The 19,437-nt window shown below is 33.3% G+C and overlaps 2 protein-coding genes and 1 long non-coding RNA gene across 7 annotated transcripts; 1 reads left to right on the top strand and 2 right to left on the bottom strand.

Annotated features, from left to right (window-relative positions):
- Nucleotides 1–297: 297 nt before the first annotated feature.
- LOC131669784 (uncharacterized) lies at nucleotides 298–3,614 on the bottom strand. Its single transcript, XM_058944921.1, has 2 exons — nucleotides 1,323–3,614; nucleotides 298–1,223 (listed from the first exon to the last, which is right to left on the bottom strand). Exons 1-2 carry the CDS (start codon nucleotides 3,472–3,474, stop codon nucleotides 805–807), a joined length of 2,571 nt encoding a protein of 856 aa, XP_058800904.1. The 5' UTR covers nucleotides 3,475–3,614; the 3' UTR covers nucleotides 298–804.
- Nucleotides 3,615–4,886: 1,272 nt separating this feature from the next.
- Nucleotides 4,887–5,579, bottom strand: LOC131669816 (uncharacterized). The gene is made up of 3 exons (XR_009302400.1): nucleotides 5,447–5,579; nucleotides 5,041–5,375; nucleotides 4,887–4,969 (listed from the first exon to the last, which is right to left on the bottom strand). It is a non-coding gene; the product is annotated as an uncharacterized LOC131669816 (long non-coding RNA).
- A 96-nt stretch (nucleotides 5,580–5,675) lies between these two features.
- On the top strand, nucleotides 5,676–11,048 carry LOC131669791 (uncharacterized). 5 transcript variants are annotated; one of them, XM_058944962.1, is made up of 8 exons: nucleotides 5,676–5,813; nucleotides 5,890–6,152; nucleotides 6,765–6,831; nucleotides 6,908–7,236; nucleotides 7,313–7,875; nucleotides 8,419–9,053; nucleotides 9,240–9,662; nucleotides 10,322–11,048. In XM_058944962.1, the coding sequence occupies exons 6-8, from the start codon at nucleotides 8,456–8,458 to the stop codon at nucleotides 10,873–10,875; spliced, it is 1,575 nt and encodes a 524-aa protein (XP_058800945.1). In that variant the 5' UTR covers nucleotides 5,676–5,813; nucleotides 5,890–6,152; nucleotides 6,765–6,831; nucleotides 6,908–7,236; nucleotides 7,313–7,875; nucleotides 8,419–8,455; the 3' UTR covers nucleotides 10,876–11,048. The 5 variants fall into 5 exon arrangements, with proteins under 5 accessions (XP_058800945.1, XP_058800928.1, XP_058800920.1 ...); XM_058944945.1 differs by lacking the exons at nucleotides 5,676–5,813; nucleotides 5,890–6,152 and having other exon boundaries at nucleotides 6,695–6,831; nucleotides 8,427–9,053; XM_058944937.1 differs by lacking the exons at nucleotides 5,676–5,813; nucleotides 5,890–6,152 and having other exon boundaries at nucleotides 6,695–6,831.
- Nucleotides 11,049–19,437: the final 8,389 nt, after the last annotated feature.

Below are 19,437 nucleotides of genomic sequence, written 5' to 3'. Positions count from 1 at the left end.
AAACTAAACAAAATTTTCATTGACTGCTACAAGCATTTTAATGTTAATAAACTTCATATGATTTATTTTGTTTCCAATGTGTAGCTAGCAATTTTCTCTCGAATTTTATACTAAATGTTACTATTTTATTTTTGTACAGTTTATTATCAAGATAATTTTCTCACTGAAAATAATTTATTTTATTTAAAATTATTTACATGTATAGATTAAAGTTGTACGTATAAAATTTATTAATGAAATTTAAGTGTAAAATTGAAGAGCCACAAAATTACATTTTGAAAGTAAACAATGTACATACTTCACTAATTATTTAAGCGTCTGATGTTTTTTCCAACTTAATTTATTTAAAGGGATTTGTGTGAAGAATAGATTAAAAAGCAATTGTTCTTGAAACTTTATTGATCTACAGGCTTATAATAAACAACTTTGATATAAAACCATACAATAGTGATAAATTTTCAAACATAAAGTTTTCATAATACACTTGTAATGAACTACGGTTACCAGAGAATATTTTATAATGAATAGAGATAAAACTATAAGTAACTTATATTCTTTAAATATCACAACTTAAAAGATATAATAAATTACTATATCTAATGTAAAGTTTACAATGACTTAAGATGTTGCTACTATTTTAATAAATATTGTATCTAAAAGCATTAGATAAAAAAGTGAAACTCACTAGTTAAAGGAATAATAAATAAAAATATATAATTAAATATAAGAAAAACGAAACTTTAAAGCAATTTTTTAAAGAAATTTTTTTTTTAATATTTAAAGAAAAATATCAAGTTAGAGTTTTTATTTATTTTTAACATTTGTTTTCTTTCTGATAGCTAAACTCACCCAATTTTGTATATTAGCTGTGGTAATATTGGATTTAGATGGAGACCTGGCTAAGAATATTCCACATTTTTTGTGTGAAGGAACTTTGTTTGCATCAATGTACTTTGCAAAGTAACTGTAAATGTAACTCGGTATATGATCTCTTTCTGGCAAATCTGATTCAGTTTTTTTTTCATTTCTTTTAAGATGCATCCAAGACCTTATTTGGCCTTGAGATCTCATTTTTAATATTGGATCTTTAGTCTTGCTTATAAATGTGTTAATGTCTTTAACAGATGGAACTTTATATTTCAAATCCAATGCATTTGGAAAAGCCGCTAAGAGGACATCTATTTGTTTCTGCCTCCAAGCTAATCGTGCAGGTCGAGATGCTTCTGTTGATCAAGAACGAACATTTGGAAAATTAAAATAAAATTTATAACTGAACTAAAATGTATTCTAGAATGAAGGTAGTCATAAGGAACATTTATTACCTGAAATTGATTTATCATTAGTATTGCCATGGCCTCTGCTGTGATCTTCAATAGGATCTTCAACATTCGTTTCAATACTTAAAGAATCAATAGAATCTGCAAAATTCATGTCAGCACTTGAAGAATCAATAGTATTTTCATTAAAGGAAGAAAGATTTTTTTGATAAGTCAGATCAACGTTTTTATCACAAGTAGCACTTTTATCAATTTTAAGACCTTGAGCTTCTCTTATTTGTCTTGATATAGCTATGTCTGTGTTAAAAACACTCTGCCTATAGTTTTGTTTATGTATATTTGGCGTATGACCCAAGTATTCACACAATTTTTGCACTTCAGGTTCTGGAATTCCTTTTTCCATACCATCTGTTGCAATTTTCATACGAATACGAGTGCCTCTCAGAGTTTCAGGATTTTCTGCTTTGCAGCTCTCAGAAAATTTGTTCATCAAAGTGCATGCTGATACATATCCAAAATCTTCCGATGCTACATCATGGATAGTGGCAAATATATATGGATTTATTTCTGATATCTTTGCTCTTTTTCTACACGATACTAATGTATTTAAATATTCTTTGATATTTATATCAAAAACAACAGGAACACCTCTGCTTCTTTTTCCACGTATAATTATCAAGCACTCCTTTTTATCACTTTGCATATGTTGATAGTCCACAATTTCCATTCGCTCTGTCTCCCCAGGTCGCCTACCATTAGTTGCTTGCAAATAACAAAGAGTAGCATTTCTCAATCGTTCATATGCTTGGTCAGAGTATTTGTTTTTTAATTCATAATCTGCAGTTCTCATTTCCTCTTGCAAATGTTTGTATAAACTAGCAGTATCAGATTGCATAGGTAAGGCAATGACTTTGTTTCTTCGTATTCTGGCTTGGGTTTCCAAAATGGTACTGCCTATATCATATTGCCACATTTTCTTTAATTTACGTTGAAAAGCTTGAACTGTCAATCTTTCTTTTTCATTCTTTGGACCAAGGTTAACTTCATAGATTTCACATACATGATTTATTAAATTGAACATATCATTTGCTGTAGCTGGTGACTGCATGAAAGCAGTATCTGGATGTGGCTTCCCCATAATCTTAACAACTGCAATAAAATCATTATAATGTTCTTCATTGAATATATCGCTAAGCTCTGTTATATTTTCATTGATTTTTTTTATTTCCATCATTAATGTGCCTAATCTGCTTATATTAGCTCTAACTTTAGGATGAATGTGTTTTTTTACTTCAGTTCTATTAGCTTCTGCATTGAGCCACATAAAAAAAGCTGCATCAAACCTTACTTGTTCAACTGCTTGAGTTTCCCTCATTTTAGATATAATTTTAATAGCAGATTCATTGGCTAACTCATGGTAAGCACCATTAGTTTCTCTTCCTTTTGACTTTATAACATGTTTTTTTTTGAATGAGAGTCCAGTGCATTTTTGTGTATGTTTACGTAGAGAACTTACAGAAAATACTTGGGTACAATTGTAACATGGAAGATAATTAGACAATAATTTGCCTTCTACCTTTGGTCTACGGCGAACCACATATTGACTACCATCCTCTGCATTTAAATTATTTAAATGATTTGCTTTTATTCTCAACAAGTCCAGAATTTTTTTTCGCTTTTTCATCCATCCTTGTTGCTGTTCTTTTGAAGCAGTATAAGGATTTTCTTTATGAATAGCTAACTTTTTTTTCAGTCTTTTAAGTTTTATCACTACTCTCTCATTTGAATGCTTTGATACGTAGTGTTCAGGTAATTTTGTGTACAAGACACGTTGATTAGAATCATTTTCCTCTATGCGTTTTACTACACAATAAAAACAACAGTTCTTTTTACATCCATCGTTGCTGCATAATAGAACTTGAGATGTTCTATTTCTTAGAGCTTGCCCAACTGACTTCAAATTAATATTTACAAAAGAGTTTTCTAAACTACTCAGGTCTGAAGATACATTCACATTATCATTTTGAATTTTATCAACATGATTATTTGTATTTGTATCAAGCAACTCAGAATATTCAAGAAAATTTGTTGTAACAGTACTTGATTTGGCAAAAGTAACCTTGGAAGTTTTCTTACAATTTTTAGTTTTTTTCACAGCTTTTGATTTGTTTAATTTAAGAGAAGAATGCTCAATCATAAACTTCTTTGTAGAAGCTACTATAGGACAACATTTAGAATTTTCACCTGTTAAAGATTAAGCTTCATTATTTGTTTTACTCCTTGCTGTCCATTTCTTACCTTGTTCTAAATTAAATATTCATATTACCTCCTGCAGCTTCACCTGTATACATCTTAGTCTTTGGTATATCTGCATCTATAGGTGTAAGTTTTATAACTAATTCTGGTAACAAACTTTCTAATTTTCTACCTGTACAAGGTTTTCCTCTACCTATTATAGTTTTAGACGAATCAAGTTTACTATTTGCAGAATCATTATCTGATGATAGTTCAGTATCATCAACTGTTTGGTGCATAGGTGACGAAATGGTGGACGATTTAAGAATACTACTAGTTATTGATTCAGCATCTGACGATAAATCATAATGCCCAGCTGCAGATTGATTTTTACATGATTGCTTGGCTGGTAAATTAAGAATTTTGCTACTTATTGAATCATCATCTGATGATGACTCAGATATACAATCTTCACTGGTTTCATGCTTATTTGATACTTTTATACATGGCTTCGTTTTGAAATTCTTTACTTTTCCAGCTAAATGAGGTTCACGAATATTCATCAAGTCATTACGGTCTTCATTATCTGAAAAATCCAATTCACTGCTAAGAGACATTTTATATTTCTTGTGATCAAACTTTGTATGATTCCGTTTTTCAATATACGATATTTCAGATCCACTGTTATCATCAGTAGTGGAAATTTGTTCATCTCCAGGATCAGGTACATATTCTGAACCACTTGTGACCGATTCGGATTCAGAATCATATAAATCATAATTTGTAGTATTACAGGAAGCAATTTGATTGTCTACTTGACAATTTACATAATCTTCTGCTGAATCTTCTGATAAAATAAAAATTAATATTGTAATCTAAGGTAAAGCGCCTCTATGAATAAACAGCACAAAAATCTTACCAGATAGAACAATGGAATTACTATCCATATTTCTCAGGTTAAGTATTTATGTCTCTCAAGAAACCCAATCCTCTCAGTATTTCTATACGTTAATCAGATGGTTCTTTTATAACAAATATTCTGTTGAATCATCTGAAAAATAAAAAATAATATTGTAATCTAAGGTAAAGCGCCTTTATGAATAAACAGCACAAAAATCTTACCAAATAGCACAATGGAATTACTATCCATATTTTTCAGGTTAAGCATTTATGTCTCTCAAGAAACCCAATCCTCTCAGTATTTCTATACGTTAATCAGGGGGTTCTTTTATAACAAATATTCTGCTGAATCATCTGGAAAATAAAAAATAATATTGTAATCTAAGGCGCTTTGCCTCTATGAATAAACAGCACAAAAATCTTACCAGATAGAACAATGGAATTACTATCTATATTTCTCAGGTTAAGTATTTATGTCTCTCAAGAAACCCAATCCTCTCAGTATTTCTATACGTTAATCAGGTGGTTCTTTTATAACAAATATTCTGTTGAATCATCTGAAAAATAAAAAATAATATTGTAATCTAAGGTAAAGCGCCTTTATGAATAAACAGCACAAAAATCTTACCAAATAGCACAATGGAATTACTATCCATATTTTTCAGGTTAAGCATTTATGTCTCTCAAGAAACCCAATCCTCTCAGTATTTCTATACGTTAATCAGGGGGTTCTTTTATAACAAATATTCTGCTGAATCATCTGGAAAATAAAAAATAATATTGTAATCTAAGGCGCTTTGCCTCTATGAATAAACAGCACAAAAATCTTACCAGATAGAACAATGGAATTACTATCTATATTTCTCAGGTTAAGTATTTATGTCTCTCAAGAAACCCAATCCTCTCAGTATTTCTATACGTTAATCAGGTGGTTCTTTTATAACAAATATTCTGTTGAATCATCTGAAAAATAAAAAATAATATTGTAATCTAAGGTAAAGCGCCTTTATGAATAAACAGCACAAAAATCTTACCAAATAGCACAATGGAATTACTATCCATATTTTTCAGGTTAAGCATTTATGTCTCTCAAGAAACCCAATCCTCTCAGTATTTCTATACGTTAATCAGGGGGTTCTTTTATAACAAATATTCTGCTGAATCATCTGGAAAATAAAAAATAATATTGTAATCTAAGGCGCTTTGCCTCTATGAATAAACAGCACAAAAATCTTACCAGATAGAACAATGGAATTACTATCTATATTTCTCAGGTTAAGTATTTATGTCTCTCAAGAAACCCAATCCTCTCAGTATTTCTATACGTTAATCAGGTGGTACTTTTATAACAAATCTTCTGCTGAATTATCTGAAAAATAAAAAATAATATTGTAATCTAAGGTAAAGCGCCTTTATGAATAAACAGCACAAAAATCTTACCAAATAGCACAATGGAATTACTATCCATTTTTTTCAGGTTAAGTATTTATGTCTCTCAAGAAACCCAATCCTCTCAGTATTTCTATACGTTAATCAGGGGGTTCTTTTATAACAAATATTCTGCTGAATCATCTGGAAAATAAAAAATAATATTGTAATCTAAGGCGCTTTGCCTCTATGAATAAACAGCACAAAAATCTTACCAGATAGAACAATGGAATTACTATCCATATTTCTCAGGTTAAGTATTTATGTCTCTCAAGAAACCCAATCCTCTCAGTATTTCTATACGTTAATCAGGTGGTTCTTTTATAACAAATATTCTGCTGAATCATCTGGAAAATAAAAAATAATATTGTAATCTAAGGCGCTTTGCCTCTATGAATAAACAGCACATAAATCTTACCTGATAGAACAATGGAATTACTATCTATATTTCTCAGGTTAAGTATTTATGTCTCTCAATAAAACCCAATCCTCTCAGTATTTCTATACGTTAATCAGGTGGTTCTTTTATAACAAATATTCTGCTGAATCATCTGAAAAATAAAAAATAATATTGTAATCTAAAGTAAAGCGTCTTTATGAATAAACAGCACAAAAATCTTACCAAATAGCACAATGGAATTACTATCCATATTTTTCAGGTTAAGTATTTATGTCTCTCAATAAAACCCAATCCTCTCAGTATTTCTATACGTTGATCAGGTTGTTCTTTTATAACAAATCTTCTGCTGAATCATCTGGAAAATAAAAAATAATATTGTAATCTAAGGCGCTTTGCCTCTATGAATAAACAGCACAAAAATCTTACCAGATAGAACAATGGAATTACTATCTATATTTCTCAGGTTAAGTATTTATGTCTCTCAATAAAACCCAATCCTCTCAGTATTTCTATACGTTAATCAGGTGGTACTTTTATAACAAATCTTCTGCTGAATTATCTGAAAAATAAAAAATAATATTGTAATCTAAGGTAAAGCGCCTTTATGAATAAACAGCACAAAAATCTTACCAAATAGCACAATGGAATTACTATCCATTTTTTTCAGGTTAAGTATTTATGTCTCTCAAGAAACCCAATCCTCTCAGATTTCTATACGTTAATCAGGTGGTTCTTTTATAACAAATCTTCTGCTGAATCATCTGGAAAATAAAAAATAATATTGTAATCTAAGGCGCTTTGCCTCTATGAATAAACAGCACAAAAATCTTACCAGACAGAACAATGGAATTACTATCTATATTTCTCACGTTAAGTATTTATGTCTCTCAAGAAACCCAATCCTCTCAGTATTTCTATACGTTAATCAGGTGGTTCTTTTATAACAAATATTCTGCTGAATCATCTGAAAAATAAAAAATAATATTGTAATCTAAGGTAAAGCGCCTTTATGAATAAACAGCACAAAAATCTTACCAAATAGCACAATGGAATTACTATCCATATTTTTCAGGTTAAGTATTTATGTTTCTCAATAAAACCCAATCCTCTCAGTATTTCTATACGTTGATCAGGTGGTTCTTTTATAACAAATCTTCTGCTGAATCATCTGGAAAATAAAAAATAATATTGTAATCTAAGGCCCTTTGCCTCTATGAATAAACAGCACAAAAATCTTACCAGATAGAACAATGGAATTACTATCTATATTTCTCAGGTTAAGTATTTATGTCTCTCAAGAAACCCAATTCATTTCTATACGTGAATTAGGTGGTTCTTTTATAACAAAATGGAAGTAGCATTCAAGAGCAATAAAAAAGTTTTATAATGCTCCAAAAATGGACATAGAAAACGATCAAAACCGCCAAAATGCAACCACGAACTATATATTAAGTCATAGAAATTGTAATGAATGAGAATTAGAAGTTTGCTACATACAGTGATGAGAATCCAATGAGGAAACAAGATTCTTCAACAAATTCGGAAAATTGTTTGTAACTTTTGAAAAAAAAAATTAATTTTGGGAGCAATTTGATATTTGTAGGGAGCATTTCAGGAGCAACTTTTTGATATATTGTAAGTTAATTGTTATTGAAAGTGTCCGTTAACTATTTACATATATTAGTCTAGCGTACTAGACCGGTTGCGGATGAACCGAGCAAAATTTGACACAGAGAAGACTTTCTTATATACCATGGATTCATGGATGGTATAAAAAAATATAGAATATAATAAATACTTTCCAATATTTTATTGCAACAAACAAGTTTTCTTGGATTTTTAAATTGAATATTTTTTTATAATAACTTTTCGGTTACTTATGAAATTGAATATTAAAAAAAACAATTAGTGCCAGAATTTTTTGCAAATTTGCTAATTTTTATATTTTGGAAAAGGCACTCTCAGTTTTGACAATTTTTATTTTAGTTTGATTATATAAGATTGTTTTGGGTTATTATTATGTGATAATATGACATTGGATAAATAGTTAAAATATGTGTGAAAATAAACAAAAAAAATGAATTGTCAGACCATGATGAGAATAGATGATTTGTGTAAATCATTAATTCTGGATATGTATCTTGGATTTGAAACCAAAAAAATATGTAGAAATACTAGCATTTCAGGTAATGTTCTGAAGGAGGTTTTCCAATTGATGCTCAGATATGTACCACTAAAATCTAGTCAAATAGAAGAACTAAGAGAGAAAATCATAGAATTGTCAATAAAGTATAAGCTTCTGTACACGTTCAGTATTCCTTACAGAGCTTTGATTAATCCTGTCATGACTGCTTACCTAGAGGCATTTTCAACAGAGGCTCCATTTGATATTGTCGAATGTGACAGGTACCAGGGGGACAATCACAAAGGTTTAAAAGTGACAGCGAAAAGAGACATTCCAAGAAACACAATATTAAAATGCATAGTAGGATTTTACCAGAATTTAGATTTTGAAACCAAAGTATATTTAGATAAAGAAAAATTAGATTTTTCTGTGATGAAGAGTTCAAGAAAAAATTTAGATATGCTCCTGCTTGGTCCGGTAGCATTTATCAACCATGATTGTAATGCAAATTCATGTTATATATCATTATCCAGAAATTTTGTGAAAATAAAAACCATTAGAAAAATTCAAGCTGGTGAAGAAATTTTATGTAACTACTCTTCAAATTATTTTGGTGCTGAAAACAAATATTGCGAATGTGTAACTTGTCAAGAAAATGGTAAAGGATATTTTATGAAGAAAAATTCAAGTACGTCTGTTTATATGGTGACATAATTTTAACATATAATTTTAATTAACATTTTTTAATTAAAAACATATAAGTTTTAATAGATAAGATAATTTTAATACATTTTTAATACATAAGATTTTGTGGATAATTTTGGAATAATCAATCTGCAATTATATTAATAAGTTTGAATTTTTATAATTTCAGTAAAAATAACGAGTCAAAATAAGGATGATGATATTCAGCCAAGCAATATTATAAGTAATAATTTCTCAGAGATGTCATCAGAACAGGTCTTGAAATTGAACCTAAATACCATATCTATTCACAGCAGTTATATAGCGCTGAGTGTTTCTAGAATATTTTCAAAAAATATTCTTTCTAGTATTCGACTACAAGTTTGCCAAACTTTGAGTAATTATTTTTCTACTGATCAATTTATTTTCAAATCATCTCAGAGTGGTACAGATATTGTAATAGTAATTAATAAATTATATTTAAAGTTTGAAATTGAACAGTTATATTGGTTAGAATCAATTATTAAAAATTATCTGAAAACTGATAAGCCAAATTTCCATGACTTCATCCAATGCTGCGTTGAGAATGATATTTCTATTCAATTAAATTTGAGTAAGTATATGCAATTTTATTATATTAAAAAGCAATGGATTTATGTTGAAATATGTATACCCTCATCAAATCATTTTTCATGCTATAAAATCCACCATATAACATGTTATATCCCACATATGTCATACTGTAAAATTAGGTACTTTATACTAGATCAATATTTCCATCTTGTAGCTAATTATATCAGTATGCCGAGTGAATATTTTAGATTGTACAAGATATTTAAAGAACACAACATATTAATAAATGATAAATTTATAAAAATCGAATTTGCAATTCAAATCGTATTGAAATATTACACTACTAAAAACATATTGTGCTACAGATAAAAAATTTTAAGATTAAATTTCTCACTATGAATCTGTAAGCCTCTTTGAATGAAAGAAATTGAATGACTAGAGAACGCAAATACCAAAAATAAAGCAATGATATCTAATGTATTTCAAACTAAAAGCCTTAGCAATTTGATAATTTTACTTTACATAATATCAATCTATCTACTATATACATTGAAGAATTAGATCTCCTACCACTAGTAACAACTTAAAAGAATTATCATGGAAATATTGGTATAGAATAATTATCTAATTTTGTAACATAACAATATCTAGCTAACTATTATTTGTTAACAGCTTTGATAATTTTATTGTTTTTTTCAGAAAGTTTGTTAAATCCATATTCAATTGGATTTTCCAGTGTTTGCCTAAGTCCTCATATGGAATATACAATAATGTTCGACTTTGAAGAGGAATTTTGTGGTTTTTCCATGTATAAGAAATTAGATCAAAAGATTGATCGTGCATATATAAAGTTAGAAAAACTGCATCCGCTAGTAATTAAAAGATATCAAAAAAAGTCAAAAGATGGGAATACTTTTTGCATATTCTGCCAGAAATTTGTAAAAAAATTTAGCAGACACCTAAGTAATAAGCACATCGATAATGATGTGGTAAAAATGTTTTTAATTGAGAATGAAAACAAATCGTCAAAAAGATTAGCGATAAATTTCATTAGGAACCAAGGACTTGCAAAATACAAAGATATAACGGGAACGATAATGCCTGCAATGAAGATTAGAGTAGATGCATTAAATCCAGTTCAAAAAGTTCAATGTGATAACTGCTTTGGGTTTTTTTCAAGAGCAACTATGTGGAAGCACAAATTATACTGCAGAAAATTGTTATTGTCCGAAATTCGCTCTACTCAGCCATAATATATCATACAACTTTTCATTGCCATATCAATAGAAAAATTATGATATATGAATAAGCTGATGTTGAAAGTTTATTCAAGAAAATTAAAATTAGAAAATTAAAAACTTTCAAGAAACATATCATTAAGGATCCCCTATCCCTATATAGATATACAAACGAATGGGACAATCTTTGCTCCATAGTTTTAACTTGAATACTAATTAAAATGATCTCTAAAAATATATATCGATAGATTTTGTTAATAAAAGTACGATGAATTCATTTTGGATGATTCGGTCTGCGGGTTTTTTCAAAATAAATTTATGAACATGAACTCACAAACGTCGTTTACTGACCTGCTTGCAATTTTTCATTTGTTTCAAAATGTATACAAACCTCAAACTATATTTTGTTGACGTTTGTGAGTTGTGAGCAAAATCCGCGGACCGAATCATCCAAAACGAGTTCATCGTACTTTTATTGACAAAATCTATCGATGTATATTTTTTGAGATCATTTCAATCAGTATTTAAGTCAAAATTATGGAGCAAAGATTGTCCCATTCGTTTGTATATCTATATAGGGGTAGAGAGGCCCCTTATCAGTTAAATATTCTATGTTTAAAGACTGATGTATCTTATAAAATCTGCATTCACTATTTTTAGATTTATGTAAATAATTAGAGTTCTGTAAATAAAAGTTTATTAGCAAAATATTTTCTTCAATAAGCAAATCTTGGTATAAAAATTATTTTTTTAAATTTTCATAACATACGAAAAAATTTTTGAATTGACTCAGGTAAAATAATTTGATATTTAAGGAAACATTTATTTATTGCTTCTCGAACAACACAATTATGCTCTGATTTATCTTCATTCATGCTGAAAACAGCCAGGCGCGGCGAGCCCTTATTTTCTTTTTATGTCAAACACAGCGGAGCATGGCCACCCGTGATCTCCGCTCATTCTCTGAAAGGCTAGGCACGACGAGCACTTTTGCTTATTCTATTTGAAAAACGGCCGACACGGCTGATCGACCGGCCAATAATTTAAAAATATGGCGGGTTTGTACTTATGACAAGTTCTCCTGAATACGAATGTCATTAGCCAGACAATATGGCGGGCGCGGTACAGCCAATAATGATTCTTATTGAGTAATATATCACGGAACGATACGGTTAGTAAACATTCGGATATCATTACGGACGGAGCTCACGACCAATGTGCATAACGGGCCTATATAATAATTTTGTACACGTACATTACAACAACAAAATTGAGTGCATGGTATGCTATTATCTGATTGAGTTGTTCAGCGGATAACCTGGCTTGATGATGTAAAAACATAGGAAATGATTTCAATAATATATTTCCTTCTGTGCTTGTCCAAACTAGAAAAATCGATTGATTTTCAATAAAGAAAAAAATATTTTTTATATTACATATATTAAATGTTAGCTTACCTCTGCTTCCTGGCGCATTTATTTTTTCAAAATTTTCTCTACTTTTATAGGTAATATAGTTGTGACCATAGAAATATCAAGTAATTATACAGCGGTGGACTGAATCAAAGAGGTCTTCAACGAAACCACTGAATCAAAAATCACTCTGGCTTTATACCAAATAAAAAAACGCGCTGTTAATTTTATACGTAAATAATTATCCGCAGGCGTCGCTTTGTGTTATTTTTTTCTTTGAGAAAAACATTTGAAACGACGTTGCGTTATTGGGATTAGAGCTTGAGGGATATATATTTTTGAAAATAAACGTGGTAGCACTTGCCGTTTTTTCATTTAGGGATCGCCGAATATATTGTTAAAAAGAAAATTCCAGCGCTTATTGTTATGGTATTGAAAACTTGAAGAATAATTTTCAACGTATTAAGGAAACCAGTCCGTGTTAAATAAAAAAATTCAAAATATTATCTATTGTAAACTAGAAACTATTCTAAACCGACATCTACACAAATACGGATAGGCAGAGTAGGATGACATTCAGGAATAGTCTTAGATTCGTTTCAACTAAAATCCCAATGAATAGAAATAGCCATTATAAATAATTTTGCTTGAATGAAGTTAACCAGGTTAATTATTGGGATATTGGGTTATTGGGCGTGATTTGTTATACAAATAAGAATCTAGTATTCTCATAGATGATGGAAGGTGGAGCAGAATTGCCTCAACCTGAATTATTGAATGAAAAGTTCGAACGCAGTTAGACATTCATAAGTCGGGCTTACAACCAAGGTGTCCGGTACATCTGGTCTATGTCCTACTGTGCTAGAAGCATATAACATTTTGTTTTCATATATAGGGACGCTCCGTTTTGGCATACAATATTCAATCTACTTGACCTATCGATATTCTCTAGGCACATCAATTTTCTACTCGTCTTCCAAGACGAATCTTCCCATCGTCGTGTCCGGTAAAGCCGATACATGGCCCTATGTACATCAGGTAAATGGCATCGTGCTTATGAACACATAGCGAAAATCTTATGACATCTATAAATCCGGTCTCCGACCAAACCTTATATAACCACATGTTCTAAAAGTGAAAAGGATTTTGGTTTCTTAGATAGGGGGACATCCGTACGACATAAAGTAATGAATCTCCTTATCATGTAGTATTCTCTAATCAAATTAAATTTCTATTCGTCCGATGAATCTTTCCATCGTGGTGTCCGGTAAAGCCGGTACATGGTCATGTGTGCTTCAACTAAAGAGACAAAGAGATTCGGTGGCCTAAATACCTAACCGTATTCATTTATATGTTCAAGAAATGTGAGGGATTATGTCTTCTTACATAGGGGACAATCGTACGCCATACAGTATACAATGTCCTTGTCCTATCGGTCTTCTCTAGGCAAATCAATTTTCTACTAGTCCGTCGAATCATCACATCGTGGTGTCCGGTAACGCCGGTACATGGCTCTATATACTTGAGGTACATGGGATTATGCTTATGAAAAGTTGGCCAAAAACTTGTTGTGGTTAAACATAAGTGGCAGAGAGTTTCGGCGTCCTGAATTATCGGACCAAGACATCGGATGCATGTAGACAATTAAAAGTCGAGCATTTCATCAAGGTGTCCGGTAAAGACCGTATTCGATTATATGTTCGAGAAGTGTAAGGGATTTTCTTTTTTTTACATAGACTATAACCGTACGGCATACAGTAGTCAATGTCCTTGTACTATCGGGATTCTCTAGGCGAATCAATTTTCTACTAGACCGAAGAATCATCCCATCGTGGAGTCCGGTAACGCCGGTACATGGCTCTATATATTTTAGGTACATGGGATTATGCTTATGAAAAGTTGGCCAACAACTTGTTGTGGTTAAACATAAGTGGCAGAGAGTTTCGGCGTTCTGAATTATCGGACCAAGACATCGGATGCATGTAGACAATTAAAAGTCGAGCATTTCATCAAGGTGTCCGGTAAAGACCGTATTCGATTATATGTTCGAGAAGTGTAAGGGATTTTCTTTTTTTTACATAGACTATAACCGTACGGCATACAGTAGTCAATGTCCTTGTACTATCGGGATTCTCTAGGCGAATTAATTTTCTACTAGACCGAAGAATCATCCCATCGTGGTGTCCGGTAAAGCCGGTACATGGGCATAAGTGGTTAAACATAATTGACATAGAGTTTCGGCTACCTAAATTATCGGAAGAAGACATCGGATGCATGTAGACAATCAACAGTCGCGTTTTTCACCAAGGTGTCCGGTAAAGCCTCTAAATCGCAAGTGCCAAGACTTATATAAGAAAGTATGGATAGACCAAAATCTCGGTCGCAGCGATACATTCATAAGCAATTCTTCTCACCAAGATGTCCAGTAAAGCCCGTATTCGATTACATGTTCGAGAAGGGTAGAGGATTTTGTTTTTCTTACATAGATTACAACCCTACGGCATACAGTAGTCAATGTCCTTGTCCTATCGGTCTTCTCTAGGCAATCAATTTTTTATTAGAACAAAGAATGATTCCATCGCGGTGTCCGGTAAAGCCGGTACAAGGGCATATGTCGTTAAACATAAGTGACATAGAGTTTCGGCAACCTAAATTATCGGAAGAAGACATCGGATGCATGTAGACAATCAACAGTCGCGTTTTTCACCAAGGTGTCCGGTAAAGCCTCTAAATCGCAAGTACCAAGACACATATAAGAAAGTATAGATAGACCAAAATCTCGGTCGCAGCGATACATTCATAAGCAATTCTTCTCACAAAGATGTCCGGTAAAGCCCGTATTCGACTATATGTTCGAGAAGTCTAGTTGATTTTGTTTTTTTTACATAGCCTATAACCGTGCGGCATACAGTATTCAATTTCCTTGTCCTATCGGTATTCTCCAGGCAAATAAATTTTTTACTAGTCCGGCGAATCATCCGCTCGTAGTCTCCGGTAAAGCCGGTACATGGGCATATGTCGTTAAACATAAGTGACACAGAGTTTCGGCAACTTAAATTATCGGAAGAAGACATCGGATACATGTAGACAATCAACAGTCGCGTTTTTCACCAAGGTGTCCGGTAAAGCCCGTATTCGATTACATTTTCGAGAATTGTATAGGATTTTGTTTTTCTTACATAGATTACAACCGTGCGGCATACAGTATTCAATTTCCTTGTCCTATCGGTATTCTCCAGGCAAATAAATTTTTGACTAGTCCGGCGAATCATCCGATCGTAGTCTCCGGTAAAGCCGGTACATGGGCATAAGTCGTTAAACATAAGTGACATAGAGTTTCGGCAACTTAAATTATCAGAAGAAGACATCGGATACATGTAGACAATCAACAGTCGCGTTTTTCACCAAGGTATCCGGTAACGCCCGTATTCGATTACATGTTCGAGAAGTGTAGAGGATTTTGTTTTTCTTACATAGATTACAACCGTACGGCATACAGTAGTCAATGTCCTTGTACTATCGGTCTTCTCTAGGCAAATCAATTTTCTACTAGACCGAAGAATCATACCATCGTGGTGTCCGGTAACGCCGGTACATGGGCATATGTGGTTAAACATAAGTGACATAGAGTTTCGGCAACTTAAATTATCGGAAGAAGACATCGGATACATGTAGACAATCAACAGTCGCGTTCTTCACCAAGGTGTCCGGTAACGCCCGTATTCGATTACATATTCGAGAAGTGTAGAGGATTTTGTTTTTCTTACTTAGATTACAACCGTACGGCATACAGTAGTCAATGTCCTTGTCCTATCGGTCTTCTCTAGGCGAATTAATTTTCTACTAGACCGAAGAATCATCCCATCGTGGTGTCCGGTAAAGCCGGTACATGGGCATAAGTGGTTAAACTTAATTGACATAGAGTTTCGGCAACCTAAATTATCGGAAGAAGACATCGGATGCATGTAGACAATCAACAGTCGCGTTTTTCACCAAGGTGTCCGGTAAAGCCCGTATTCGATTACATTTTCGAGAAGTGTATAGGATTTTGTTTTTCTTACATAGATTACAACCGTGCGGCATACAGTATTCAATTTCCTTGTCCTATCGGTATTCTCCAGGCAAATAAATTTTTGACTAGTCCGGCGAATCATCCGATCGTAGTCTCCGGTAAAGCCGGTACATGGGCATAAGTCGTTAAACATAAGTGACATAGAGTTTCGGCAACCTAAATTATGGGAAGAAGTCATCGGATGCATGTAGACAATCAACAGCCGCGTTTTTCGCCAAGGTCTCCGGTAAAGCTCGTATTCGATTATATGTTCGAGAAGTGTAAGGGATTTTGTTTTTCTTACATAGGTTACAACCGTACGGCATACAGTATTCAATGTCCTTGTCCTATCGGTCTTCTCTAAGCAAATCAATTTTCTACTAGACCGAAGAATCATACCATCGTGGTGTCCGGTAACGCCGGTAAATGGGCATATGTGGTTAAACATAAGTGACACAGAGTTTCGGCAACTTAAATTATCGGAAGAAGACATCGGATACATGTAGACAATCAACAGTCGCGTTTTTCACCAAGGTGTCCGGTAACGCCCGTATTCGATTACATATTCGAGAAGTGTAGAGGATTTTGTTTTTCTTACTTAGATTACAACCGTACGGCATACAGTAGTCAATGTCCTTGTACTATCGGGATTCTCTAGGCGAATTAATTTTCTACTAGACCGAAGAATCATCCCATCGTGGTGTCCGGTAAAGCCGGTACATGGGCATAAGTCGTTAAACATAAGTGACATAGAGTTTCGGCAACCTAAATTATGGGAAGAAGTCATCGGATGCATGTAGACAATCAACAGCCGCGTTTTTCACCAAGGTGTCCGGTAAAGCCCGTATTCAATTACATTTTCGAGAAGTGTATAGGATTTTGTTTTTCTTACATAGATTACAACCGTGCGGCATACAGTATTCAATTTCCTTGTCCTATCGGTATTCTCCAGGCAAATAAATTTTTTACTAGTCCGGCGAATCATCCGATCGTAGTCTCCGGTAAAGCCGGTACATGGGCATAAGTCGTTAAACATAAGTGACATAGAGTTTCGGCAACTTAAATTATCGGAAGAAGACATCGGATGCATGTAAACAATCAAAAGTCGCGTTTTTCACCAAGGTGTCCGGTAAAGCCTCTAAATCGCAAGTACCAAGACTTATATAAAAAAGTATGGATAGACCAAAATCTCGGTCGCACCGATACATTCATAAGCAATTCTTCTCACAAAGATGTCCGGTAAAGCCCGTATTCGACTATATGTTCGAGAAGTCTAATAAATTTTGTTTTTTTTACATGGCCTATAACCGTGCGGCATACAGTATTCAATTTCCTTGTCCTATCGGTATTCTCCAGGCAAATAAATTTTTTACTAGTCCGGCGAATCATCCGCTCGTAGTCTACGGTAAAGCCGGTACATGGGCATAAGTCGCTAAATTTAAGTGACATACAGCCGCGTTTTTCACCAAGGTGTCCGGTAAAGCCCGTATTCGATTATATGTTCGAGAAGTGTAGAGGATTTTGTTTTTCTTACATAGACTACAACCGTACGGCATACAGTATTCAATGTCCTTGTCCTATCGGGATTCTCTAGGCGAATTAATTTTCTACTAGACCGAAGAATCATCCCATCGTGGTGTCCGGTAAAGCCGGTACATGGGCATAAGTGGTTAAACATAATTGACATAGAGTTTCGGCAACCTAAATTATCGGAAGAAGACATCGGATGCATGTAGACAATCAACAGTCGCGTTTTTCACCAAGGTGTCCGGTAAAGCCCGTATTCGATTACATTTTCGAAAAGTGTATAGGATTTTGTTTTTCTTACATAGATTACAACCGTGCGGCATACAGTATTCAATTTCCTTGTCCTATCGGTCTTCTCTAAGCAAATCAATTTTCTACTAGACCGAAGAATCATACCATCGTGGTGTCCGGTAACGCCGGTAAATGGGCATATGTGCTTAAACATAAGTGACACAGAGTTTCGGCAACTTAAATTATCGGAAGAAGACATCGGATACATGTAGACAATCAACAGTCGCGTTTTTCACCAAGGTGTCCGGTAAAGCCCGTATTCGATTACATTTTCGAGAATTGTATAGGATTTTGTTTTTCTTACATAGATTACAACCGTGCGGCATACAGTATTCAATTTCCTTGTCCTATCGGTATTCTCCAGGCAAATAAATTTTTGACTAGTCCGGCGAATCATCCGATCGTAGTCTCCGGTAAAGCCGGTACATGGGCATAAGTCGTTAAACATAAGTGACATAGAGTTTCGGCAACCTAAATTATGGGAAGAAGTCATCGGATGCATGTAGACAATCAACAGCCGCGTTTTTCGCCAAGGTCTCCGGTAAAGCTCGTATTCGATTATATGTTCGAGAAGTGTAAGGGATTTTGTTTTTCTTATATAGATTACAACCGTACGGCATACAGTATTCAATGTCCTTGTCCTATCGGTCTTCTCTAAGCAAATCAATTTTCTACTAGACCGAAGAATCATACCATCGTGGTGTCCGGTAACGCCGGTAAATGGGCATATGTGGTTAAACATAAGTGACACAGAGTTTCGGCAACTTAAATTATCGGAAGAAGACATCGGATACATGTAGACAATCAACAGTCGCGTTTTTCACCAAGGTGTCCGGTAAAGCCCGTATTCGATTACATTTTCGAAAAGTGTATAGGATTTTGTTTTTCTTACATAGATTACAACCGTGCGGCATACAGTATTCAATTTCCTTGTCCTATCGGTCTTCTCTAAGCAAATCAATTTTCTACTAGACCGAAGAATCATACCATCGTGGTGTCCGGTAACGCCGGTAAATGGGCATATGTGGTTAAACATAAGTGACACAGAGTTTCGGCAACTTAAATTATCGGAAGAAGACATCGGATACATGTAGACAATCAACAGTCGCGTTTTTCACCAAGGTGTCCAAGCCCGTATTCGATTACATTTTCGAGAAGTGTATAGGATTTTTTTTTCTTACTTAGATTACAACCGTACGGCATACAGTAGTCAATGTCCTTGTACTATCGGGATTCTCTAGGCGAATTAATTTTCTACTAGACCGAAGAATCATCCCATCGTGGTGTCCGGTAAAG

This window comes from Phymastichus coffea, unplaced genomic scaffold, assembly GCF_024137745.1.
Source record: "Phymastichus coffea isolate CEN01 unplaced genomic scaffold, Cenicafe_Pcof_1.1 PCOF00008, whole genome shotgun sequence".
NCBI classification, from domain to species: domain Eukaryota; kingdom Metazoa; phylum Arthropoda; class Insecta; order Hymenoptera; family Eulophidae; genus Phymastichus; species Phymastichus coffea.
Note: the sequence above shows the minus strand (reverse complement) of the source record. Positions and strands in the feature narration are given on the sequence as shown.